The sequence below is a fragment of the Orbicella faveolata genome, unplaced genomic scaffold, assembly GCF_042242905.1.
Source record: "Orbicella faveolata isolate gen_17 unplaced genomic scaffold, um_ofav_v1 contig_12, whole genome shotgun sequence".
Taxonomy (NCBI): Eukaryota; Metazoa; Cnidaria; class Anthozoa; order Scleractinia; family Merulinidae; genus Orbicella; species Orbicella faveolata.
The window spans coordinates 19,792,501-19,820,023 of NW_028301539.1; the positions used below are offsets into that span (position 1 = coordinate 19,792,501).

At 42.7% G+C, this 27,523-nt stretch overlaps 4 protein-coding genes and 3 pseudogenes across 4 annotated transcripts in view; 1 reads left to right on the plus strand and 6 right to left on the minus strand.

Moving 5' to 3' along the window:
* The window catches only part of LOC149117044 (uncharacterized), a 772-nt gene extending 475 nt beyond the window's left edge, over positions 1-297 (minus strand). Inside the window, exon 1 of the mRNA XM_089279177.1 lies at positions 1-297. This exon is cut by the window's left edge and continues 475 nt beyond it. Within this exon, the coding sequence (XP_089135303.1) occupies positions 1-78 (78 nt within the window). The 5' untranslated portion in view covers positions 79-297.
* A 1,757-nt stretch (positions 298-2,054) lies between these two features.
* On the minus strand, positions 2,055-7,251 carry LOC110069342 (uncharacterized; annotated as a pseudogene).
* A 3,848-nt stretch (positions 7,252-11,099) lies between these two features.
* LOC149117045 (uncharacterized) lies at positions 11,100-13,967 on the minus strand. The gene has a single exon (XM_089280800.1). The coding sequence runs from the start codon at positions 13,965-13,967 to the stop codon at positions 11,100-11,102; it is 2,868 nt and encodes a 955-aa protein (XP_089136926.1).
* A 1,546-nt stretch (positions 13,968-15,513) lies between these two features.
* LOC110060608 (uncharacterized) lies at positions 15,514-16,971 on the plus strand (annotated as a pseudogene).
* A 1,202-nt stretch (positions 16,972-18,173) lies between these two features.
* On the minus strand, positions 18,174-19,465 carry LOC110051215 (uncharacterized; annotated as a pseudogene).
* Positions 19,466-24,241: 4,776 nt separating this feature from the next.
* LOC149117046 (uncharacterized) lies at positions 24,242-26,149 on the minus strand. The gene is made up of 2 exons (XM_089280818.1): positions 26,120-26,149; positions 24,242-25,480 (listed from the first exon to the last, which is right to left on the minus strand). The coding sequence occupies exons 1-2, from the start codon at positions 26,147-26,149 to the stop codon at positions 24,242-24,244; spliced, it is 1,269 nt and encodes a 422-aa protein (XP_089136944.1).
* LOC149117047 (uncharacterized) lies at positions 26,120-27,392 on the minus strand. Its single transcript, XM_089282720.1, has one exon. The coding sequence runs from the start codon at positions 27,014-27,016 to the stop codon at positions 26,327-26,329; it is 690 nt and encodes a 229-aa protein (XP_089138846.1). The 5' UTR covers positions 27,017-27,392; the 3' UTR covers positions 26,120-26,326.
* Positions 27,393-27,523: the final 131 nt, after the last annotated feature.

Here is a 27,523-nt window from a genome sequence, read left to right on the forward strand (position 1 = left end):
TCCTTTCCTATACTTGTAAGATTCTTCCAGCAGTACCTCACGGCATAGCAAAGTATCATGTATTTCTGTCCACTCCATAGTCCTTGGATAGGAAATCACAAAGATTATTCAATGCACAGTTCAACGAAATTTGGTTGCGGCTCAATATTATTGCATAAGAGAACTAGTTTTGGCTGCTTTTTGTTTCTAACCACCACCAACTTACTTATTATCAAGAAGAACTTATTGTAAACCCCTTTATAATAAATTACTACCTAAACAAAAGGTACATGTACATACACAGTTAAATATATCCCAGTAGAGAAATCAAAATGTAACACCATATGGTAAATTTGACTTGAAAAAAATGACAATGAGTTGTAAATGTTATACAAGGAGACTCTCTCCCGATAAACATGTAAGCCTATTTAATATTCATTACAAATGTCAACTAACACAATATAAAATGCATGCAACATCCAAAATTGATCATTGCACACGAAATTTAAAATTCAAAATAGATGGTAATTGAATGCGTTTCTGTCTGACCAGCTCTTAATAGATTCAAATGTTTGGAAAAATGTAAGCGATCCTGTGCACACTGTCCACAGTGAATGAGTGAATTACATTAAGCTTACATGTTGTAAAATTGCCAATTTGGATCCTATAAACGCTAAATCAAAGTTTCTTCACAGTCCTTCATAACCCTCGTCATTCCTCCCCTTCAGCTATTTGAATTTCAAGTAGTCTGAGATTTGAAAAGGAAAACTTGGACTTTGTACTTACGTATTTCTCCTGCCGTTCGCTGCGTTCGCCATGTGCTCACTGCTTCGATCCTTCGACAAACCCGGCAGCAAAAATAAAGGCAGATTCACTTGGTAAAAACCAGCAAGCTTGAAAAATATTCATGATAAACTATTTTTAAAGATGTTAAGTGTATTTCAGCAGTTAAAATTGCTCAGGAGACTGTATAAAGCGGCGAAAGAAGTGAGAGAAGTCAACGTACCACAGACTACACCAAAACCTTCCCACTGGCGTAGAAGGATTTCCCGCTACGGCTGGATGAGAACAACTGACATGCGCAATGACTAGTTTTTTGGACAATTTTACTTCCGGTAGCCATAGCAGCGCCAGCCGTAGCAATTTGCTTAAACTCCCTAGTATGCTCATCAGAAACGTGTACACCACGTCTTTCCCATGGTACATGAACGGGTTGTGCATCTGGCCATCACTTGTCAAGATTATGTATGAAAAGCCGCAGGGTTCCTAGACTCCTGTTTTTATTGTCACCTGGCCTTTATAGTGCAGCCATGTATCTTTTTCACTTGTGACTCAAAGTCTGCGTACACTACAGCTGGCGCTTTCATCTGCTTGTGGGAGTTCTTGAATGCCACTTTGTTTTCACCCTCTTGGGGGAGCTCGGTCCTTGTGGGCCTTTTCAGCTGCCCCTGGCATTTGGGTTTGTGTCTTTCAAGCAGCTCTGCTATTGTATAGCCATTCAGACAGCGTTCTCAAGAATGTTTTTTGTTATTGTCCTTGTTTTGAACGTGCATCAGTGTGCTCAGCCGCCGCACATAAGTGTTGCGAATGCCAAGACTCAACAGGCCATTCTTCGCAAACTTCACAAGTTTATTTTAAGATCACAAGGTTTGCTTTCCTCTCTTGCTCTGACTGTACTTGTACTAAAAAGACTCAACACAGCACTCCTTAAAACTTAGCGAAACCTAATTTGATTGGCTTACAACCTTTTCTAAACAGTTTCTTTGATCATGGAATATTACCTGACACACAAACTTACCTGTTTTGTCGATATGATGAAACACATTTAGAATCTGCTGCTAATTAACTGGTATTCATCGACTCAACTAATTGAGACTGTCAGGCACATGCTTCCGATTTCTATTATTCCTAGATTCCCTGAATCATGCAACTTAAAAATAGGATAAACTGCCACACAATTAAATTGGAACTTTCATGACACACTCCCCTATTTGTCCCTGAAGGGCGGCAAATACTAAATGTCCAAAGTTCAAAATTCCTACTCGATAGTATGGTCAACGTTTAAGTAAACAAAGTTCTCAATGTTCTTAAAAGCCTTGCTCTTGCTCTGCTATATCCTGGACACGCAATCTGGCTGCAACTGTGGTGTCTCGCCTTGGTCTAAAGGTTTTTGCTTCAGGGTTCAGCATGGAACTCAGGACTGCGGAATCTTTCAACATGTCTCAAGACAGCTCCAGTGGGTACAATTGTTGAACAGCTCATTCCAAATGTTTCTTCCCAGCTCGTAGTCTAACAGCTCTCACAATACTGTCCTGCCCAACTGTTGGTTCCTCCACAATGCCAAGTCTCCACTTGTGTCTGTCTTTGTTTTTGTCTTTGATGATTACGACATCTCCAACTGCTACACTGCGTGAAGATCTCTTGTGTTTAAGATTGTGCCGTTCCTTAGACCACGTAAATATTCTTTTGTCCAACGTTGCCACATGGCCTCCTTGCATCTTTGTGAGTACTTGGCACCTTTCCTGAGCTCCAGATCTTCTTTGTGATGTGGTGGCATTTCTGGAATTGAGTTTGGTTGAGTGCACAGCATCAAGTTGGGTGTAAGCACTGGCAGTTGGACATCTTCAACATAGGAAAATGGACAGTTGTTTAGAGCCACTTCAACATCCAATAGAACTTCTTTCAGCTCATCATAGGTCAGTTGAGCATTTCCAATGCTTTTTCTCATTGCTCCTTTGACTAGCCCCACCATATGCTCGAATTGACCTCCCCACCAGGGTGCTCTGCTGAGATTGCATTGCCAGGAGATTTGCAGGTGGGCAAGAAAGTCGCTCAATTTCTCATCGTGCATGACCTGACGAATCCAAGTTGCTGCTCCAAGGAAGGTACTACCATTGTCTGAATAGATTTTGCTGGGTCTGCCACACCTAGCTATTAGCCCTTTCAAGCTTAGGAGGAATTCACTGATTTCCAAGCTCCTCGTCAGGTCAAGATATAACACTCTCGTTAAACTGCAAGCGTACAAGATGATGTATGCTTTGCCTTCTCGTTTGCTTGAGATTTGGTACTTGATGGGGCCTGCATAGTCAACTCCCATGACTTGAAAGGGTGTGGTTTCCTCTGTTCGGTCCCTTGGCAGTAACCGAGGAGGTGGAGCAGCAAGTGCTGTTGCTTGGAATCTCTTACAGCCAGCACCCTTCTTGATAATGCATTTCACAAGGTGCCTGATTCATGGAACCCAGTGCTGTTCACACACTTTGGCCGTTGTCATGCCCGCCCCACCGTGCAGAGTACTTTCGTGAGCTTCTTGAATAAACTTTTTGGTGTAGACTGCTATTTCTGGAAGATATACAGGGTAGACACCTTGTATTCTTCCTCGGCACTCCAGCAGGTCATTGTTGTTCAACTGCAGGTTGAGTTTCTGGCGGTCTTCTTCAAACTTCTCCGATCTCATCCCTTCTTGCTGTGCTCTCCTCTCCCAGAATCGTCTTTGGACTTTCAGCTCTTCTGAAGTTAGTGGACCCTTTTTTCTTTCTGGTGATAGGTGTCTGCTGTTGTGGATAAGTCTCGCCATCCACGCACATATTACACGCCATACGTTGTGTTTGTGGAGCAGCTTGTCAAGCTCATTTACGTCTTTGTTGTCAGTGAACTTGAAAATCTCCCTGACCGTCTTAGCTTCTGCTAATGTTTCTGCAGTTGCACTGGTGTTATATCTTCTGGCCAAGCACCTGGGTCTGACAGCCACTTCGGCTGGTACCACCAGAGCTCGTTGTCTTGTTTTACTTGTCCTCCGTGGCTCCCCAGGTCCGCTGGATTCTCCTTAGTGGGCATGTGTCTCCATGTTATCTATTACTTCTGTTGAATCTTGAGCACCCTTTGTGCACAAACTGCTTGTAGTTACCATTCCCTCTAATCCAAGGTTTCTGTCTAACCAACAGTAACCTTGATCGACTGGATGACCTTTCAATACTTCTTTTACGTTAGTGGCTAAGTTTGCGGCCATGTGACCAGCGACTAGCTCCAGGCACGGTATTGTGAGGCCCTGTTTGGGCAATCTTGCCTTTGCTGCTACTATCCCTTGTGTTACTCCAAAGGGTTGCATCACCACTGTAAATGCTGCTGCTGCCACGCCCACCCTACTTGCATCTCCAAACACGTGAAGGGCTATGCTGATGATTGGCTCCTTTCAGGCAGGCTTGACTCCCAATGAGTCCATTGTCTGGCAAGATCAGGACATAACTGCTCATCCCAGCCAGCTCTTAGATTACAGGGGTCCTGATACAGTAGCTTTCCACTAAGTGAGAGGGGTGACGTCATTCCAAGGGGATCGTATATGCTTGCTACTTTGGCTAGAACTCCTCTCTTGGTATTGTCGGCCTTCGGGGTGGGTACTGTGACACTAAGTACATCTCTGAGCTTGTCCCACTTCAGGCCAAGTAGTGAACTTTCTCCCCCTGAAGATATCCCCAGTTGCTGTTTGGCAAAGGTGTGGTCTGCACTCCAATCGGTTTCGTTAGGGGCTACCTCAGGAAACTTTGAATTCCATTTATGAAGCTTGAAGGCATCATCAGCAAAGATCTCCTTGGCTGCAATTTTCATTTCTCTTGCCTTGGAAGTTGTTGATCCCCCGCTTATTACATCATACATACAAACTCTTTTTGATCTTGCATACAATTTCAGGCTGCTTGTGGCTCCAGGTATCGAAATGTTGCTCAATTTCTCCTGCCTGGAGGAAGGGCGAGGAACCCAAACCGAACAGTGCTCTTGTGAAGTGGAGTGTCTCTATTTCCTTGGACTCCACGTTCTTCAGCCAGTGGAACCTGAGGGCATCCCTTTCTTCTAGTCAGATTCGGACTTGTAGAAAGGCTTTCTTGATATCACCAGTGATTGCAACTGGATTGAAACGCCCTCAAACCAACACACTCCATAGCTTGTTTTGTAACGGTGGACCAGTGTTCAGACATTCATTTAGAGATGGCGCACTGTCCCAGGCCCTTGCGGAGGCGTCGCATACGTTCCTCAACTTGGTGCTTTCAGTGGTTTCATGCACCACTCCCTTGTGGGGAATATAGAATTCCCGACCTTGGAAGGTGTTTGGGGCGCACTCCACTATTCCATCAGCCAACTGCTCTTGAATTATGGCATTGTACTGGCCCATGGACTTCGTCTTCCCTAGCTTCCGCACCAGACTAGCCAGTCTGTGCAGACTTCCTTATTGTTTGGCAAGGGAGGATGATTTCCCCTCCATGGGAGACCAGTTTCATACCATCGTTCTTCGCTCCTACGCAGCTGCTCCTTGAACTCTTTGTACATTATGCTCTGATCGCCTGTATGGGTATCTGCTAAACCAAGAACGTCCAGTTTACACAGTTCTTCATAGTCTATGATAGAGGTTTGTGTGAGAAGCATGTTGGTCGCATCTAGTTCCTGGTCTGGTGAAGTGATGGTCCAACCAAACTTAGTGTAACTTGCAACTGGATCCCATTCTCTTCCCACGCGTTGAGGCTCGGTGGTGCTTATTCTGCAGCATTCACTGTTACCAAGGTTAAGGTGAACTGGTAGGCAAGCTTTATCATCTGCGTCATCCATGGTCACACCCTTCAGATGGGGATATTTCGCTAGAAGGTTCTTGTAATGGGGGTTCTTTAACATCACGAGTCGAGGCTTGTCCACTTTAGTAACGTCTGCTTCCATCTCGAAGTCTCCCTTGAGCAAGCGTAGCTTGATTCGGTAAATGTCCATGGTTCGGCTAACTGTGCCTAGCATCATCTCTATCTTGCGCATCCCAGAGTGATGCAATCATGCTCTGATTTGCTCAATGAGTGCAGCTGAGGTGTACGAGCTGCCTGCTCCGGAATCCAGTAAAGCTCGACATTTCACTCCAGTGACTTCTATGACAACCATGGGGTACACCACTGGGCCATTACCTGCTTGGGCAGCTGTCATTGAATTTTCTGCCATTTCCGTTTTGTCACAGATCGATGTGTGATGTCTTCGCTTCCACACGAAACATCTTCTGCTCCTGCGTTTGGTGACCTTGTGATCGGATCCTGTGCAGTTGAAACAGGCTCTTAAGTTGAAGAATTCTTTTCCTTTGAGATGGCTGGGTTACGTTACTGCGCTCATGTGACCGGTGATCCGTGCTGTCACAATAGACACAGCTGCGCAAAGGCATGTCCCCCTGATGCGTTTGATAAATTGGATAGTTCGGGGGCTCCTGGTTCTTGTCAATGACTTTGACAGGTAAAGGATTCCGTTCCGTCCACTTACGCAGGGCATCCACTAACTTCCGGAAGTCCCAGGTCTGTCAGTCGTCATCAGTTCTTACCAGATAACTTCGTATTCCTTTCAGCTTATCAATGGTCATTCTTACATTCCCATTAACTTCCTTTAGCTTTCCTAACATTTCTAACACTTGTACATTGAACAATAAATTCTCATAAAACTGATGGATTTTTTACTGGGTTTGAACCGCTTATTGTCAGTAACACCATTATGTTTTGCACATAAGCATTAACTACCTCTGAAGTTTTCCCATACTTGCTTTTGAGGATGTTTTTGGTGTGCTCATACCCCTCAGTTGAGAATGGGAGGCCATCGATTTTGGCTCTAACTTTGGTAACCAGGAGATCCTTCAGATGAGCGAGTTTTGTTACACCAGCTAAGTCACTGCAACTGTCTATTTCTGCTTCAAAAATATTCCAGAAACAGAGCCAATCTGTGTAAGAACCATTGAACTTAGCAATTGTTAACTTGGGAAGCTTCGTGCGCTGTGCCTCGCTGGTTTTGATTTCGCTCACCTTTGTTGTCTGATTCTTCTTACATTCTTCTATTGTTAATTTGTACTGGAGCTTCTGTTTGTGTTTGAGTTCTGCTCGCTCAAATGCTAAATGTTCCTCGTGCTCTTTCGCCCTAAGAGTACTCTCCTTTTCCTTAGTGTGAAGGTCTTCTTCAGCTTTGATTTTAGATAAACGCTCAGATAAAAGGGGGAGTTTAGTGTTGACCTCAGCTACGTGACCTTCAATACCCGCGGTCCAACTATCAATGGCCTCGTCCAATACTTCGAGCCTTACTTGATCTAGGCTTGCCACTATGGTGGTTAGCACTTCCCGATGTCTTGTGATTGCGAGCACACTATTGGACTTGAGTATTTTGTTGGTTTTTCCCAGGGTACAATCAAGGAGTTTTACTTTACCTTTGACGTCTGCTTGAAGGTTTTCCATGGTTGATTACAAGACTCTTGTTAAACGACTTCCAGGTCCCATTGGAGGTGCCACTGTGTTGCGAATGCCAAGACTCAACAGGCTGTTCTTTGCAAACTTCATAAGTTTATTTGAAGATCACAAGGTTCGCTTTCCTCTCTTGCTCTGTGTACTTGTACTAAAAAGACTCAACACACGGCACTCCTTAAAACTTAGCAAAACCTAATTTGATTGGCTTACAACCTTTTCTAAACAGTTTCTTTGATCACAGAATATTACCTGACACGCAAACTTACCTGTTTTGTCGATAAGATGAAACGCGTGTACAATCTGGTGCTAATTAATCGGTAATCATCGACTCAACTAATTGAGACTGTCAAGCATGTGCTTCCGATTTCTATTATTCCCAGATTCCCTGAATCACGCAACTTAAAAATAGGATAAACTGTCACACAATTAAATTAGAACTTTCATGACATGAGAATAGTGAGATTTTTCTTTGTCCTGTATAAGCATCAAGTTGATTCTTGGGAGGTCTTCCTCTTTTTTGCTGAGTCTATGCACGATTATGCAGTCTTTTTCCCAGCGAAACACATTTATTGCCAGTTTGGGGTTTTGCTTTTCTAGTTTATTAATCTGTGATATGGGTGTGAGAAATTCTATTCCTGTAAAATTCAACCTGTCTTCTGTGGGGTAGCTTGATGTTCTTGCCACATTTTTACCATCTGTTAGTGGAAATAATGCCGCATGTAGCGCTCATCTCAAGCTTTCGTTGTGACAGTTTTGCACGTTGATTATTGCTTTCTGTGTGGGATTTCCCCACACATTTTCAGGACTGGTGATATTTCTTTCTTTATTTATTTGTATATGAGAGCCAAGTGTTTGTCACATGGTCTCTATTGGGAAGAGAGAGGACCCTGGGAATGAGTGTTTGTGTGTGGCGGCCATTACTCTTCTCAGCTGTTGTCATTTTGTGAATTTCGACCTGTTCTCTTGGTGCGATTAATTTACAAGGTAAGGAGAAGTAGTCTTTCTGATGTTTTTTTATTGTATTAAGCGAGTCGTGCTAGCTATATTGCAAGGAGTCATTGTACTCTTGTATTTAAAAGCCATATATATTTGTCTTGTTGATTTGTGCAGGTTGCACGACAGAGTCTCAAATTGTCTCAGACTGCCTCACAAGTGTCTCAAACTTAAAGTGCTTTTTGACTCAATCAGACGAAAATATGGGGATCTCCATTCACCAATTTAGTTCAACGATCAGCTCTCATGACAATTTCGTGAAAACAAAAGATACGTTAGCGTGTTTTAAGGATCATTTTTGGAATATAATGCTCATGATGTTTTACATTATGCAGAATGCCATTGTCTTTCGCAAGATGTACTTACAGTTCTCAGATTATTAACCTGTGGCATAATAATTTGCATGTCTAGAACTAGTTGGCCGTGATTGGTCAACAGAGTTAGCTTTGGGAATACTTGAGTCTCTTCGTAGATTTGAGCTGCTGTCAATCAAATGGTTGAATGCGTAAAATAAATCCCGAGGTGCAATACAGTTAACAATAGCCCACTAATTAAAGGTGGGTCGCACTCTTCACGAAGCATTTTGCTAATCCGTGTGCAGCGAAATCTTTATTTTGACTTAGAAGCTAACCAACTTCCGTTGGTAGAAACGTTTTCTGAATTATCGAAATAGTTCCACGTACAACAGGCAGTTTGAAAAGCTTAAGCTGCGATAAAGGCGTCTCTTTTTGAAGTGCGAAATGCGGCTTGCTGGAGATAGAACACAAAACAAAACAGCAGATACACATAGCAGGTTATAAAAAGCAGCGGGCTTACCTGTGATCAGATGAATTTTTCCGCGATCATTTACTTTTTGTCTTAAACATGTTATTCGCCTCTATGTCAAGAAAATAAAGAGCAAAAAAAAGAAGAATGGCTTTGATTGTAGGTTAATTCTGAGTAGTGCGATGCGTGGATCACTCGTTTCATACTCGCATTGTTTATCTACTTGGCTGAAATTTTCTTGATTACTGAAAAAAAGAAACAACAAAATGGCTGCAAAGGAGACTGTAAACAGTCTGCCGATAGTGTGAAATCGTTTTATGTCAAACAGGCAGTTTTAAAAGCGTTACTTCAAGGGAAAGTGCGAGGCATGGGTTACACAAGTCATGCACTTGCACTCGACACTTACACTCCTATACTGGCTAATGTAGTCCTGCCTAAGAGTATCTTACAACATTTGTTTTTGTTTCTTGACAACACGCCACTGCCAGAGAGCCTCGCCGTTTATTTGGAGATAAAGCATTGGGTCATAGCCTTTTAGTGGAGTGGACATGTTCAAGAAAGCGGGGTGTAATGAACTTTAAGGTTTAAATAACAAGGACGACAGCTTTGTAAAGGCTCTGTAATTCCTGGCTCAACAGGTCAACACAATTTAACTCGTGGTCGATTCTGACTAAAGCGCTGGGCGACCAGGCCGTATTACATAATATCGTTACATCCTCCTCTTTCTTAAATACAACATGACACAAACTCCAAGTGGCAACAAATAAAACAATATCACGATTAAGTCTGTAAAATAAAGAATGAAAGATGTCCACAAAAGGCAAATTTAAATGCCGTGCACAAAGTCCATCCTAACATAGTTCAAATGGAAAACACAACAAAGTTACAGTTCTGCTTGACTGCACCCCTCAGGGTGGGCAGTACTCTTTGAAACGGATTGGGGTCCTAATTAAACGCCCTCTGGTGGATCTTTCAGATGGCTGTGGGATCTCTGGCAGCCTTTGAGGGGTCCCTGGTCGCTCTGGAGTTGTGTGGGCAGGTAAAGGCGTGCCTGGCTGAACTGGGTCAATGACTCTCTGGGACTGGTCGTCCGACGGGAGTGGCTCATCTGGTTCCTCTACGTGGCTATCGATTGCAGGACTCTCTTGTGTCGCTATCAAATCCTTTCTGTTTCTCCTGTATCTCTTCCCTTCAATGACTACTTCATAGGATCTTGGCGCAACTTCCTGGAGACATGTTGCTTTCTTCCACAGCTTTGTTCGATCTTTTGGATCTGGCTTCATTCTTACTATATCTCCAGGTTTGAGCTCTTTTAGTAGTTTGGCCCCTCTGTTGTAGTAATGTGCTTGTTTCTGCCTTTTCTTTGTTATGAGTTTCTTGACAGGCTTTGGAAGTTTGGGTTTCAATAATCTTGCTGAAGTTGGGAGGAGAGTCCTGGTTCTCCTTCCCATCAGCCTCTGTACTGGGGAGGAATCGAGCCCTTTGGTTGGAGTGTTCCTCCAGTCAAGAAGAGCCAGGTAGGGATCTTTGTGGTCTAGCTTTGCTTTCTTGAGGATTCGTTTGGCCGTGTTGACTGCATTCTCGACTTTGCTGTTTGATCGAGCATGGTATGGAGAGGAAGTGATATGCTCGAAGTCCCATTCTTGAGAAAATGTTTTGAAATCTGATGAGGAGAATTGAGAACCATTATCACTTCTGACTGTGTTGGGGATGCCGTGCCTGGCAAACTGCGATTTCAGACTTGTAATTACTGACGAAGCTCTCGTATCGGACAGGGCTCGTAACTCAAAGAAGTTGGAGTAGTCATCCACTATAATGACATACTCTGTCTTATCCAGTGTAAACAGATCCACCGCAACCTTTGACCAGGGCCTGTCGGGTACTTTCTGTGGCATGAGGGGCTCTTTGGGTTGTTCCATGCGAAGTGAATTGCATGTCCCGCAGGAAGAGACACAGTCCTTGATGGCTGAAGTCATTCCAGGCCAATACAGGATTTCCCTTGCTCGCCGAAGGCAGCCCTCAATGCCAATGTGGCTTGCGTGGATTTTCTTTAGCATCTCAGATCTCATAGCTGCTCGCACTACGACTCTGTTCCCTCTGAAGAGTATTTCATCTTGTACTGTCAGTTCATCTCGGTAAGAGTAATATGCACAGATTTCTGAAGGGACTGCTTCTCTTCTCTGGCCACCCCAACTCAATAGTCTGCTTCAGCTGCTGCAGGACTGCATCATCCTTTGTTTTCTGTTGAAATTCTGCGAGACGCTCTCTGGTCACAGCAAGATGTTTGGTCATGTCGACTTCCTCTACAGATCGAATGAATTCTAGTTCGTTTTGTGAGATATGGTTTGGTAAGGGTAGGTATGCCCTGCTCAAGGTGTCTGCGATGTACATCTCTTGGCCTTTTTTGTAGACAACTTTAAGCTGGTAGTTCTGCAAGCGCATCATCATTCGCTGGAGTCTCTTTGGGGCTGTGAGTAGTGGTTTCTTTAGTATAGCCTCCAGGGGCTTGTGGTCAGTCTCGACGGTGACCTCTCGGCCGAACAGGTACTGATCAAACCGCTCACACGCGTGTACAATCGCGAGAAGTTCCTTCTCAATCTGAGCATAATTTCTCTCTGAGGTTGTTAGCGCCCTTGATGCGAAAGCTACTGGCTGGCCCTCCTGCAACAGAGCGGCCCCAAGACCTGATTGAGATGCGTCGCACTGCAGGGTGACCTCTTTTGACACATCATAGTAGCGTAGCACGGGATGATTAGTGATGAGTTGCTTTACGTCTGTGAAGGCTCTTTCGTGGACTTCATTCCAGTGCCATTCAACATGTTTGTCTTCTAGTCGCCTCAGTGGTTCCGTGACTGTGGACAAATGCGGCAAGAACTTTGAGAGGTAATTTGCCATTCCCAGGAACCTTTTTACTGACTTTACATCAGTGGGCTTTGGCATCATCAGGATTGCCTCTACTTTCTTTGGGTCTGGTTTCAGTCCATCGGCTGTAAGCAAATGGCCGATGTAAGGTACTTCAATAAGTCTCAAACGGACTTTGTCTTTGTTGAGGGTGAGATTTCTCTCTCTGGCTCTTTCAAGGACGATCCTTAGGTTCTTGTCATGATCTGAGGTGGCAGTCTCCATGTCGTCACCTTCTCCGTACACCAAAAGGTCATCAGCAATCACTGCAGTGCCTTTAATATCTCCAAAGGTATCATTCATCCTTTTCTGGAATTCCTCGGGTGCTGAGGAGATGCCAAAGGACATGCGCAACCAGCGGTACCGACCAAATGGGGTATTAAAGGTCGTAAGTCTGCTGGAAGCGTCATGTAGCGGCACCTGCCAGAACCCACTTTTGGCATCAAGTACAGAGAACACCTTTGCTTTGCTTAGACTGGTGGCAACTTCTTCAACAGTAGGGAGAGGGTAGTGAGGCCGCTTGATGGCTCTGTTTAGATCTTTAGGATCGATACATATTCTGAGCTTGTTGGGCTTGACCACTGTAACCATACTTGATACCCAATCTGTTGCTTCGCTCACTGGGGCCAGGATGTTCTCATTTACCATTCTTTCCGATTCCAGTCTTAATGGCTCTCTTAGGGTAACAGGTACCTTGCGGGGTGGGTGTATCACTGGTTGTGCTGTTGGGTCGATCTCTATGTGGTAAGGGTCTGTGAGGCATCCAAGGCCTTCAAAAACGTCTGCATACTCTGTCAAGAGGTCATCATCAATGACTGTCTTCAACGTTGATGGTGTAAACTGGCTGTCTTGAGTCACTGTATCCACATGATGGAAGGAGTCTTTCACCAGCACTTTTAAGAAATTCAACCTTTGGCATGTTTCTGCACTCAGAAGTGGTCTCACATCTCCGTCAACAACTTGGAACTCAAGGACATGGGACGAGCCATCTCTCGTGCACTTGAGCTTGCACTTCCCCACTGGGTACATAACGGCTCCGTTGTACATGGTTAACTTGGCCTTGCTTTTCTCCTTATAGAGGTCATCAGGATCTCCCATAACTTTTGCATAGTCCCTCAGTGGTAGAAGGTTACAGGTTGCTCCACAGTCAAGCTGGAATTTGACATATGCATTGTCGTTTACCATCATCGTCACAAACAACTGACTTGCAACTTTATCATTACTCTCGGTGTGCAGTGCTCCGATTTTGTGAGTGACCATGTCGATAGCGAATTCGTCTTCAGTATCATCTTCTATTTCAACCAGGTGGAGTCGTTTGCCTGTTTTCGGTGGTCTTGTTTCCCTTGTTTTGCACTTTATTGCAAAATGGTTTGCTAGACCACACTTCTGGCACTTTGAACCATATGCAGGGCAAAGATTCTTGTTTCTTGGATGTCTTCTGCCACAAAATTTGCAATCAATCACAGGTAATTTACTAGGCTGTTTTTCAGGCGGTTTCTCAGTGTTAATGGCACTAATTGATTCATCAGTTGTTTTCTCTGCTGCCATTTGCTTCAGTTGGATTTGAGTGAGCTCGGCTGACCTGACTTTCTCGGTTGCACTTTCCAAGGTTAGCTTTGCATCTCTCAGGAGTCGTTCTCTTACTGAGGAGTCTCGTATTCCAAAAACGATCCGATCGCGGATAAGCAACTCTTTGAGTGCTCCAAATTCACAAGTGTCCGCTAAGTTCTTCAATACAGTCACATAGTGGTCGATGGACTCACCACTGTCTTGATTTCTCGAGAAAAAAACATAGCATTCATAGATAGTGTTCTTCCTCGGGTTGCAAAACAGCTCGAACTTCTCCAAGACTTTTTCAATTTTGAGCTCATCGCCTTCTTCATCCCACGTGAGCGTGTTGTAAACATCGACAGCCTCTTTGCCGATTACGGTAAGTAGAGTTGCGACACGTGTTGGTTCATCTTTCTGTGCTACGCCGGTTGCTATTTCATAATTGCTCCATTTCTGTCTGAATTTCTTCCACTTCTGGGCTGTGTTCCCTTGCTGGAGTTGTAGATGCTCCGGTGGAGGCAAACCAAATGAAGCGGCGGCCATGTTGGTTTTCTAGGTAAGCTTGTTCGGGTTTGTTAGTTCGTGGCGTTCACGAGTTCACGCGAATCTTTGTGTGTAAATCCAAGGTAACCACTCTTCTGACACCATGTAATGAACTTTAAGGTTTAAATAACAAGGACGACAGCTTTGTAAAGGCTCTGTAATTCCTGGCTCAACAGGTCAACACAATTTAACTCGTGGTCGATTCTGACTAAAGCGCTGGGCGACCAGGCCGTATTACATAATATCGTTACACGGGGTTAACCGGGGATTCAATGAGCTCTAAAAAGAGCTCCCGATCAACACGCTGCATTTCTTGCACAGATGACATGCTGAAAATTTGCGTTTATTACAACTCGCACGAAGCGTTACTGTAAATAAAATGGTTAAGTGATACATTTTATCACCTCTCAATTTCAATGCCTTATAGCATCGGCGTGTGTCCTATTGTTTGTGGAAGCGGAGCTTGGCATATATTAATATTCTACCAGGAAATTTAAAAGAGTTTCGCTCCATTGTTCTTCTAGTCTCCAGGGCAAACAAAGGCTGAAAGATTGTTAGGAGTGTTTGAGAGTTGTACAGAACAACCACTTTGAAACATCATTTTCCATTAAAACTTGGCATAAAGCTTCCTTCAACAACATACATTCAAAGCCATATGATAACCGTTAAGAAAGGCACTTTGAAGGAGTAAAATTCTCCCTCCAAATATTTCCTCATATAATATTTTCCCTCAAATGGACCAAATTCAAGAAAAGAAAACAACTAAATCCACTTTTCGTAACATTTCAAAAAATGTCTCCTTTATTCCATCAACGTTTCATCTACAAAAGCCATATGATAACCACTACGAAACACAAGTATGAAGCACGTGAACTCTAAACAAGTATGCGCAGTCGGCCATTTTCTGGTCATTTTCTTTATTGTTCAACCATCAGCAGCCTAATTAAATTTGAATTTTATGCGCACTCTACATTTAAGCCCCAGATGTGTCGCGACATTCTGCACGATGATTTAAGTGTGTTTTATTTGCCGACATTGAAGCTAGTTGTTAGACAATACAAGATGTGGAATCAAGTAGTGTCTTGGTTTATGCAAATGATGTGCTACAATGTTTATATTCCATTGCTTTAATATAAGACAGGCAATGTGTATAGCAATGTCACTTACTGCTATTATTTATTGTCAAATAGAAAATATCAGTGAATGGTCTTCTTCCACTTTGAATAATATTTTGACCATTGGAAATAATCTATGTTTCTATGAGATTTTCTGTGCAGGCAAATGATTATTTGCTGTTAACTGATGTTCCATGCATTGTTTCACGTTACAACAAAGTATACACATTACAATACAGTGACTCATTAGTTGGAAGTTTGCTCATGACATCAAATAATGGCCCGTACAGGACTCTTCAAAATTCACTGATAGAAGTATTTTCAAGTTCTAGAGTAGGACTAAACTGCAATTGTTGTTTGTTAACTGTTTGCATCAGTGTAGTTGCAGTGTTTAAAAGCTCTGAACAAAGCTTTAAAATTTTTGACTCTCATGCGAAGGATTTTTTGATATACCCCACTCGTTTGGGAAATGTACTTTGCTCAGCATTGAAAACCTTGTATCATATTTTCAAATATCTTGCTTAGAAACAGAGGTTGTTCCTTTTGAAATTAAAGGTGTCTTTATCTCTGATTGTCAACTTGAACTGGAAAATGTTCACAGTAGCCGAAAGAATGAACAGTTGTCTTTGAGTGTTAAAAATAATCCAAACCAAGCCATTAACAGAAAACAAAAGTGTCTAGGTGAAACAGCAGAAATGTGTCAACAAGTAAAGGAAAACAGCTGATTGTGCGATGTGAATATGAGAAAAAGAGAAGGGCAAATGAAAGTGAAGAATCTAGGCAAAAGAGGCTGGCACAAATGTGCAAAAACAGGAGAAAGAAATGTGCAAGTGAATCTGTTGAATGAAGACAAAAAAGGCTTGCAAGTCAATCTAAGTATCAAGAAAAAAATGGTAATGAATCTTTGGAATGCAAACAAAGGAGACTGGCAAAGCAACATCAGTATCAGAAAGAAAAAAAACTGCTAATGAATCTGTTGGATGTAGAGAAAAGAGATTAGCAAACAAACGTCAGTATCAGAAAGAAAAAAACTGCAAATGAATCTGTTGGATGTAGGGAAAAGAGCCTGGCAAACAAACATCAGTATCAGAAAGATAAAATTGCAAATGAATCTGTTGAATGTAGGGAAAAGAGACTGCTAACACAATGAGAGTATCGCAAAAGTATTTCATTACAGAATCGCACCTATTGAAAAAAGTCACACAGGAAAATGCAAATAAGCTAGAAAAGAGAAAGAGAGCATGCGTAACTTCACACAGGCCTGTCAACTTGACTGTCAATCATGTAATCCCTGTGTACGCCATGTTCACAAGTATTGTTTCTTACTCAGACAACTGAAACGTAGCAGAGCATCATGGGTACCCCACTTATCCTGGGCGACGCTTTTCAATGGGCGCGATTCTGTAATGTCCACTAATTCAACCATTACTGATGAAATCCAAAAATTCCATACTGTTTCTAGAGGTCCACTGTATACTTTTTCTTGTTGTGACCAGTTGTGGTATAGACACAGTGTTGTTGCTGCTGAAAAGCTAAGACTTTCCAACACTAATGGGGGAAAATATTTACTAAGTAAAACCAGTGTTGATGATATTGAATGGATCTCTCAGTCTTGTGACAAAAATCTCGAGAATAACACAATACCACCCTGTGCAGCTAAGAATGGTATGTCTTTTACAGAGAAAACAGACTTTTTTTATTTAAATGAGTTGGAGTGCAGACTACTAGCACCTAGATTAGCTTTTCAAAAGCTTATGCAAGCTCCAAGAAGAAATCAGTTGAAAATAAAAGGAAACGTCAATGTACCAGCAGATGTTAATAATACTGTTAACATTTTACCACGGTTACCCCAAGAGAGTGGAACAATAAAAGTTCAACTAAAAAGGTGATTGCAATACCAAAGTTCACAACTATCTTTAAATGTAAGACCATATAAAAATTTTACAAGCAGCAAACTGGCTGGCTGATAACAGTAACCTTTATAGAGAACAAGGAATATCCTTTAGTGAAGACAGGGTGGCAAGCTGTAATATAAACTTGCAAAATGAAACTGAGAGTGAAGAAAATTCTCAAGCTGGCTGTAATGAACATGTAAGTGATACGTGTAATACTGAAAAGACTGCAGACAAAGAAACCAGTGAAGTGTGAAAGCAAGATTGCTGTTAATACAGATGTTAAGAGGGAAATGGAGAGATTAAGAACAATTGCAAAAATCAGGCTTTGTATATCCCCTCTATATTACATAATACCATCCCTTCTTAAACTGTGTTTTCTTAATACAAGGTCTCTTCACAGACACATAGAAGATGTATGCAAAGACTTAGATTATTCAAGTGCTCATGTTAACATTTTTGCAGAAACAAGATTTAGTTCTCAAGATAATAATGAGTTATGGCATGGCTGGTTATTCTCTTCCGAACTGCTAATTGTATTTCCAATAATGCATCAAGACCTTATGGTGGTACAGCTGTGTATAATAGAATTCCATACCTATCTGGGTGTTCCTACTGTCACAACATACATGGTATTGAGGTTACTATAACTGAGATTACCAGCCATGAGGATTGAGCAATACTAGGCATATATCGCTCACCAAAGGTAGCTGTAAGACAGCTTTGTCAAGCAATCTCTGAAGTACTAAATGGCATTTCATTAGATAATATTATCATTGTTGGAGACTTCAAAATCAACTGGCTCATTGAAACAGAGAGAGGACCTTTACATAATCTACTAGTAAGGGGCAAGCATTACAAACAGTGGATATCAAGTTATACAACTGATCACAAAACAGTACTTTGTAACATATGTACAAACATATCTCACTTACATGTAGATATACAGACAGGTGTTTTAGAAACATTTCACAGATCATAAAGCAGTTTGGGCCTCATTTCATGATGTTAAGTAACAAAAGACTATATGGTCAACAATTACATTCTACAGTACAATGTAAATTTATGGAGAACAAAAGGAACAACAAATCAAAATACATGTGATTAACAACTTTGGACACTTAATTCGGCCTGCTATGTGCGAAGCTAAGTGGCAAATTAATTCCCAAATACTGCCTAAACGAAAATAACTAATACTATTACGTTAATTGAGTACAACGTCCTTCCTGAGGGTTCCAGATGGACTGTGTTCCTGCAGCAGCATTGGCTAACAGGCCTGGTACTTTCTGAAGAATAGACGAGGGAGTCCAGATGTAAAGAGCAAAGCAATTGCTGAACCATCTACCAAGAGTCTGAATGAGCCACAGAGGTAAGCCAGCCTCGGCTGCTGATGTAGCTGCCCCGATTCGAAAGCTGTGGGAGGCATAGACTTCTGTTGGAATGTTGAGGCGTTTGAGAAGAAGACGAAGTGTTGAGGTGAATCAGGCTCTGGTGAGGTAGAGGCCAGACTGGAATATGTAGAAGGGGCCATCCGAATTGAAGGGATGATGAGCCATGTATTTTTTAATCGCACAAACTGCGCAGATGGAGTGGCCTGATGGGGCAATCAGGAGGGAGCAACCTTGGTGATAAGGGTCTGTTTTGGAGGACTTTAGGTGTAGACTTAAGGAGCCATCAGAGTTAAAGGATATATCGTTGCTGCTGAAGTGTGACAGTGCATAGAAGTGAGAGGTGGATAGTGAAGTAAACTCACTTGATTGTAGGAAAGCAAACAAGGCCAATGTGAAGGCAGACCATAGCATGAGTTTGTCAGGCAGAAGGATGTGAGGTGCTTGTGCCAGCTCAGTCTTGAGTTTCTCAAGGAGGGACATGGTGATGGGAAGGCGACATTTGGAGGAAAGGCCCAGACTGCGTTTGATGCCCGCAGAAGTACATGGAGTAATGGGGAGTCCTGGAATGGGTCAGGGAGGTTGTTTTCAATGTGAAAGAAACAAATGCTGGCCATGTACAACTTGACAGTTCTGTAAGAAACTTGGTCGGCCAAGATGGCAGCAAAAATAATGCAGTGTAGGTTCTGTAGCTGGAAAACTCTGTCATTGCTGAGAGGTGCAAAAAGTGATGTACCTCCGCATGCCAGCCGAGTAAGTGCGACAAGTGGAGTCAGCAATGGCTTGAGACTGGAGGAACGCTAGATGACGTTCCAGAGGGTCCTGGCTGATGGAGGGATAGGTGTTGGCGTTAGGTCTGCTGCTGGGGTGAGCTGATGGAACTGCACCATCTGCAAACGGGATAAAGAGTCAGCAATTGAGTTATCGGTACCAGCAATATGCGAGACTAGGATTGTGAAATGGTGAGTAGCACCACTGAAAAATATGGAGTGGACAAGGTGCATGATGTTGAGGTCTCAGGAAGTGCCAGAAGCTCAGATATCAACTACTGCCTGATTGTCGCAGTGAAAGAGGATTTTCTTTCCCGACCACGAATGACCCCACAAGAGACAGGCAAGAGCAATAGGATAGAGCTCCTTCCATTGTAGTATTGGCCTTCTCAATGAATGCCAACAAGTTCCAAGTAAGCTGGGTGAACTGGACAGAGGGGAAAGGCATGTTTGATATCAAGTTTAGCCATCAGAGCTTTTTGGCCATGCTGGGCAACAAGAGCAAGAGCTTGATCAAAGGTGGCATAGTGTAATGTGTATGTGTCCTTAGATATGTAGTCATTCACCAAGGAGCCATGAGGAGAGGAGAGATCCATGCTGATGCACCATGTTCCATCTTTCTTTGGTACTACCCCTAGTGGGGAGCATTGTAGATTTGGAATCGGAGGCTCTTGAAAAGGACCGCCAGTTTGACCACGAGATACTTCTTTAGCCAATGCATCAGAGACTGCTTGAGGATGGAGTGTAGCCGACTGAAGATTAGGGGTGACTCTGGGGGCATGAGGACCGGTGTAACCCAGATGGCATCCCCACTGAAGGTCCTAGAGGAGATCTGAAGCAAACATCTGGTTAGGATGATTTTTTAGTTCTGTAGATAGGCTAGGGATAGCAGTGGGGGTAGTAGGGGGACCGAACAAAGGTGGTGTGAAAGACAAATCAGACTGTTTTAGGACACTGGAAGCCAGGGTGATTTCCACTGCATTCTGGCTTATTACAGATGTGTTGGAACTGGCAATTAGGTCTCCGGCGAGGCGATGGTTGAAGTCGCGGCAGACTGACCATCTTGCATTTGGCTGAGGCTGAAAGGCTTGGGGTTGACAGTGCTTGCACTCGATTTAACGGGGTCAGGCATGGTCGAGGTAGAGGAGGCGTTCGCAAAGGGTTCTCCTGCTGAGGTTTGAAAGGGCTGGGTTGTTTTAGAACATGAAGGACAGGCAACAGTGCGATGGCCATAGGAGTGGCATGTGAGGCAAAAAGGAAGAGTTTCTTCCTTCAGAATGTCGTTGTAGAGCTGCTCATTGATCGTAGACCTTGATGTGGAGAGGTTGGAGGCAGCCATGTGACGGAAGGCTGTGTCATGCATTAACCAGGCAGAAGACTTGAATTTGCAGCTAAACTTACAAATCTGATCCTGATATGCTAAAAGATCAGGGCCTAGATGAGGGAAGCCAGAGAGGAGAGTACAAAAGTAGAGGTTCCAAGCCTCGAGCCATGAAGAAAGGCCATTGATGCAACTCTTACTTTGTTGGGAGGGGACAAATGAGAGCATGGAAGCATCATCAGGGTTGATGGCCAGGGTAATATTATCAGATGATGAGGAATTATGGACAGGATACATGTTGGAGGAAAGAAGATCAGTAAAGTCAGCGTACTCACGTTTTAGGATCTTGTTTTTAAGCTTCTGTGGAAGAGGCAGCAAGTGTGGATCAGTTGGATTGCTTTGAAGTTGTGCCACCGGAAGTAAGCTCAATGGAAGTAAGCCAGGCATGACAGTGTTCACTTCAAGGGGCCTGGTGCCTAGTGGATTGCAGGAAGGTAGGACGCCATCTTGTTGAAGACCATCGCGTGCTCCTGGTTGACTTAAGGCGCTGACCAGAGAGAGGAGAGCAGTAGTATTTTCCCCAGCAGGTCGACGGGACTCGGTGTATATGGCTTTGGCTATGAAAACACGAAGCTGGTCGAGTTGGCCACTCATGAACATTTGTTCGGTGTTAGCTACGTCAACGACATTCTGTGGCTGGAGGGGGATGTTGGCCTGATCAGCTGTTGCGGCGTGATGTCTAGGGAGATTATTGTCGTTTTCGAAGATCCACTGGGCCAGTTGAGCCTTGCTGCCAGTTGTGACTAGATTGCATGCCGAGGCCAACAACAGTGGCGGTTTCTTGGGCAAGGCTTGTAAGTCCTGGAATGACATGGCCTTTGGGTCGGAGCTTTTTGGACGATTGCGACAATTGGAGCAGTGATGCATGATGAAAATAGGCTGTAGGAAATAACGAGAATTACAAGGCTCAAAGAAAATACAGACAAATCGGTTATCGGTTATCATTGATTGATAGCCACAGATAAATCTTGCAGTTTCTTAGTGGTCGCTTGAAGTTCCATTTCAAGAGCTCATTCCAGTTGACTGGAATGAGATTTTGTCTCAGGATACTTCTAATCCTACTGCATTATTTGATTTATTTTATGATGCCTTATCTTCAATAGTTGATAAGCATATTCCTATTAAGCAATTATCTAAGATAGAGCTTAATTTTCAGTCAAAACCTTGGGTAACTTCTGGGATAAGTCAATCTATTAGGGTTAAAAATAAGTTATATAAAAAATATATAAAAACTAAATCACCTTATTATCATAGTAGATTCAAATTCTATAGAAATAAAGTAAATTACCTTATATGTATTAGCAAAAGACAATATTACAATGACTATTTTATTAAAAACACGAAAGACACTAAATTAATCTGGAAGGGCATTAAACAGATTATAATCTAAATTCTAATTGTAATCAATCTCCTACTAAAATCATAGATAATAATTCTGAAATAACTGATACAAAGTCAATTGCTAATGCTTTTTGCAAGTATTCTGCTGATATAGGAGACCGGCTTGCAAGTTCCATTCCAAATGTGATCAAGTCACCAGTAGATTTTGCCTCCACTACACATCTGGACACACTAGACAGTGATTAAATTGGGTGCGTTGGCCAGCCAAGCCATCGTCCCGTTTATTCCATCTCAGCATATAATACAAGCTATGAATAAAGAGACAATTGCTAAGTGCACCAAAGCCGGGCATGAAAACCCTAAAACCAGCAAGTGGAGAAAATTGGGAACGTGTACCCCCGACCAAGGCAGTGGTGCAACCCTCGGGGTTTTAGGGTATCCTTAGTTAACATCAGTACCGTAGAATAATAAACCTAAGGCTTTATACAGCGATATAATAGCAATAAGAGAACTAAATAAACGTACAACAGTGGATTACAACTGATGATATTATTAAAAGAAAACCAAACTTAACCTAAACACGGCAAAGGCTGGCCATAGAATGTCTCACCTCACCAACTGTCACCGATTACAAACTCAAATCCCACTATACACTGTGCACCTCAAACCCGTACCCAGCCCTCTGGTCCGTGCTGGCAAAATAGTAATTTATGCTAATTTAAGATCATCACAAATTACATATTTTGCCTCCACTACACATCCAGACACACTAGACAGTGATTAAATTGGGTGCGTTGGCCAGCCAAGCCAACATAGAGGTGAAAAGAAAGGGCTTGAGCTAGAGAGACAATGATTTTGACACTTCTAATCTACTTGCTAGAGAGTCTTTGACGTAAATGTTCTTGGCAGAGGTTGAAGCCCAACGGCCGTGACGTTGAAGATTCCTCTCAGGGACACCGGAGTTCGCAGCCAAAGTTGCCCCACCTGATCTGGCAGAGTGGATACTAAATTTAGAAATATCTGGAACAATATCGCGAAAAGACTTCTTAAACGACTCTCTTTAAGTCGAATAACATATAGGCTTATTGACTGACACAAGACGCTTGCGATTGCTAGACGATGATATAGGCCTGAAAAGGTACTCCTCAGAATCAAAAGAAAGGTTAGAACTTGACATATATAGCTTAAGAAGGGCCACAGGACAAATACTAGAACCAGCTGACTCAGCAATAACCACGGACTGACCCTCCCTTAATTGGTCGGCTTTACTTTTTTCGATAAAAATAGAAAGAAAACCATCATTAAACTTAACATCTTTGCTTCGAATAAGTGACAACTCGGAAAAACGAAAAAAGCCGGAAAAAGCTAAAACAAACATAACTAAATTACGCAACTGTAAGAGGTCATGCAAGTCAGTTTTTTCAGCTAATTTCCTGAGATGCTCCACCTCAAGAGGTTCCTTTCTGTGGTTAGCCGGTGAGGACGCAGAACGAACGGCACCTTCTTTCACAGCCACAACAGTGGGATGACTAGTAGGGGAACTCACGCCCGCCAGATCGTGCAGCCACTTGAAAGCATAGAAGGCGGAATTGATAGAAAAAACTGATCTGCTTGACTCCAGTAGATACTGTAGAAACAAGGCACAATGGGAGGGCTCTACCGGGAAGGGACTGGTACCCAGAACGGTAGTAGCAAATGATCTCCATCTGTTGAAAACCCTTGTATAACAAAGAGAAGTCCCGGAAGCCCTGGATGCAAGAGCTGTAAACTTCATATTCTCCGTCAACAAAGCAACCTCTCTTGTATCACATGTAGGGGAAGTCCAGAACTCTGTATCAAAAATATCTAGAGAAAAAACAAAAACCAAGTGATAATAAAGGAATACAAAGGACAAGGGGAAGCTCCCCAGGGATGAAGACAAATGGGGCCTAAACAACACAATGAGAGAATAAACAACAAATAAATACAGACAAGGAGCCTCAGAGAAAAAACAATGTTATATTTAAGTACGCTTATACAACGCAGAAACAAAACTGCAATAAACACAATCTATTCACCCCTCAAGGGCACTGTATAGAAATCTTCAACGTTAACAGTCTCAAATCAAAGGCCCCTCAAGGGCACTGTATACAAATATCACAGACCCTTCAAGGGTACGTCTCAAAGGGCCGCCTGCTTCAAGCAAGGCGCCTCAAAGCCAGAAAACAATGCGCTAACACTGTGGAACGCGAAACGCATTGCAAACTAACGCAGAACCTTGCCTGGGTGCAATACTAAAATTAATGCGCAAAGCTACCATTGAGAAATTTAGCGGACCAGATCCAAAAATGGAATTCTTGGCTTTGCCTCTGATGAACAGATGGGGAAGATCAGGGAGGACCACCCAATCATGAACGAAACTGCTCCAGTGCACACCGTCGAAACAAAGGATGGGCCAAAAATGCTGATCTCCAAAGGGGAACGATGAGAGTGCTGGACGCATTGCAGCGCTTCAAATGACTCACGACTTTGCATGTCAAACAGACAGGAGGGCAAAGCCAGTTGTTGTCGTTGGACCAATCTTGGACGAAAGCGTTGACGCCAGACGAACCAGGCTGATAATACCTAGAATTGAAAACCTGAAGCTTTGCATTGTAATGGCAGGCGAATCTATCACAAGTGTGCGGACCCCAGAGCTCGTCGAGAGCATAAAAAACAGAATCGTTGATTGCATAATCATCGTAATCAACTAACTTGCTAATATCGTCGGCACAAGTGTTGAGGTTCCTGGGAATCCATTGCATGTCAATGCTAATACCGCCGATGAGACATTGTCGGTGAACATCAAGAGCCAACTGTTGTAAAGCTGGAACTTTGGATCTGATGTTAACGATGCGAGCAACATTCTGGTTGTCTGTATACCAGACAACAGTCTGCGCACCAAGAGAATCCTTGAACGCCTTCAAGGACAATGAAACAGCAAGAAGTTCGCGAAAAGTCGAACTTTGTGCACTCTCGTAATCGGACCAATTTTGGTGAAAAATTTTGTCCTCGAATTGTATGTAACTCCCGCAGGCTGAATTGGACGCATCAGAGTAAACGATTTTGGAAGGCTTGCGCTTAATAGGCCACAAAGGAAGGCCGTTGATATCAGCGAGATTGTTTTTCCAAAAATTCAATTCGTGTAAACATTCAGGTGTCAAAGAAACAAGTGAATTCCAATCAGCAGTGGAGTTAATAACCAGAAAGGTGTTCCTGGTCATAAGTCTAGTGACGTTCCCGACGCAGTTCCTGAGCGAGATAATTTTTCCACACACGCTTGCAAGCTTGCGAACCTGGTGCAAGGAGCGCTCCGAACATAAAAGAGATGATAAATCGTTAATAAGGGAATCAATTCTCTTGTCCGTGGCTTTGATAACACACTGGGAAGTGTTAATAACAGTCCCAAGCCAGGTAATCACTTGAGTAGGATCCCAAACGGATTTCTCTTCGTTAGGTAGGAAACCAGACTTTAATAGGTCGGAATGAACAGCCAAACTAGAGATCTTCGCTTTGATACAGTCAGCGGCCGCCCCTAAACCATCGTCTAGGAAGACAACTATAGACTTTCCCTCGGATCTCCATTTCTTGACTAATGGCTTGAGAAGCTTTGTAAATAAATAAGGAGCAGAACTAAGGCCAAATGGCAAAACTGAAAATATCTAGTATGACCGGACGAAAAGGTCCAAGAAAACGACAGATATTGCCTATGATCTGGCAACGGACAGGTCCTCGCATCGAAACTTAAACTTGAAAAGATATAGATTGACACGACGAAGATCCAAGATCAAGCACTTTTTCCCTGACTTCTGAATAGACACAGATAATGGATTAATTATAGTAGGAGGTGTAAAAACTTCGGTGATACAATCCAAACTAATAAGCTCATTAATAGCATTCTCAACAAAATCAGATTCCTGAATTGCTGAATTATTGTTCCAAGCAACAAAAGGTGCTGGTATTTGAAGAAGTGGCAACTTATATCCAAACTCAATAGTGTCAATTATGAAACGAGGTGCCTCAATATCTTTCCAAAACTGAAGCGATTTAATAATAATAATAATAATAATAATAATAATAATAATGGCATTTTGGGCAGTATATCCACAGGGTGGCTCTTCGCCTGCCCGATGCTAACTAAATTTACAATTAAAAAGATTTACGCAATCTTCCTTTAACCGAAACAGGTGCATCATCACATGCAATTTCACAGTTCAGTGATGGGTACTCTAGAAGAGATAGCTCACAATACGGCAATGGCAAAGCCTCAGACTCATGGTCTAGAAAATAAATAATACACGACGGGAAAAAACATAGTTTAATAAATGCAAATTAACTTTGAAAGCACTAAGCACGACTCGTATGAAAGAACCAGCGAAAAATAAGACAAACAGAAAACAACACAAAAGAAAACTAGAACCAACTACACCTTGATCCTGGGTATTGCTGTCTAGTCACTTTGCCTGTTGGTTGGCAGGATTGGAAGAGGAAAGAACATTCGGGCAGGAAGCTCGCCAATGTCCAGGTTTTCCACAGGAAAAGCAAAGTCCGGCAGATCTGCCAACGGAAAGCTGTTGATTGACCCGAGTAAAGGAATTAGGAATTTGGCCGACGGTGAGCTGCGAATTTCTTGAGGCAGGTATTCCAGATCGGCACTGTAATGCCAGACCACGTGGAGCGAAGCGTTTCGAGGCTCTAGCCGCTCTCGCCTCAGCTCTATAGATTTTCTTCTCGTCTTCTTCGTCATCCACCAAGTCGTGATGTTTATATTCCAAAACGGTTTTCCAACCGTACGGCGACTTATCAGCCAACAAAATTAATTTTTGCCGATCTTTAAGCAAAGACATACCCCGATCCAACGCTTCCTTGGTCCTCAGAAGGTCCTTACGCTCAAGAGCGATGCTAGCGTCTTCGACAGCTTCCATGACTGATTTGTTGGCTTTAAATTGCTCCTCGTTACTCTTCTTCTTGAAGGAAGGTGGAGCATCCCGCTTTAGCCTCTTGATCTCAGACATCTGCTCCGCGGCATTCGAATCATTAGATCTCTTTAGATCAGAAATTGAAGTGGAAACTAAATCCTTAATCTGGCCAAGCAGATCGCGATTGTTCTGGGCAATGATCTCTTTAACTTTAGCTTCATCCATTGTAAAAACCAAACTTAACCTAAACACGGCAAAGGCTGGCCATAGAATGTCTCACCTCGCCAACTGTCACCGATTACAAACTCAAATCCCACTATACACTGCGCACCTCAAACCCGTACCCAGCCCTCTGGTCTGTGGCGGCAAAATAGTAATTTATGCTAATTTAAGATCATCACAAATTACATGATATCTCAATACTTTAAATCCCAATAGTTTCTTTATTTTTCGTGTAACAGCTACAGAAATTGAAATTGAAATCGCAAGCCTTAAAGCTGGTAAGGCCTGTGGACCTTCCAGCATACCAATTACAGCACTGAAGCTTATAAAGCAAGTAATATCTAAACCATTAGAAATATTATTTAATGCCTCTTTTTCATCAGGGATAGTACCAAGTAACTTCAAGATAGCTAGAGTTATTCCAGTATTTAAAAAAGGCTCACATACTAGTTTGAATAATCATCGACCAATTTCCCTTTTATCAATATTTAATAAGCTATTAGAAATGTA

Coding starts and splice junctions, on each gene's coding strand:
- LOC149117045 (XM_089280800.1), bottom strand. CDS start 13,967: ATGGCCGCCGCTTCATTTGGTTTGCCTCCACCGGAGCATCTACAACTC.
- LOC149117046 (XM_089280818.1), bottom strand. CDS start 26,149: ATGAGTCTGAGGCTTTGCCATTGCCGTATT. Junction 25,481..26,119: donor GGCTTTGCCATTGCCGTATT/GTGAGCTATCTC, acceptor TTATTTACAAAG/CTTCTCAAGCCATTAGTCAA.
- LOC149117047 (XM_089282720.1), bottom strand. CDS start 27,016: ATGGATGAAGCTAAAGTTAAAGAGATCATTGCCCAGAACAATCGCGAT.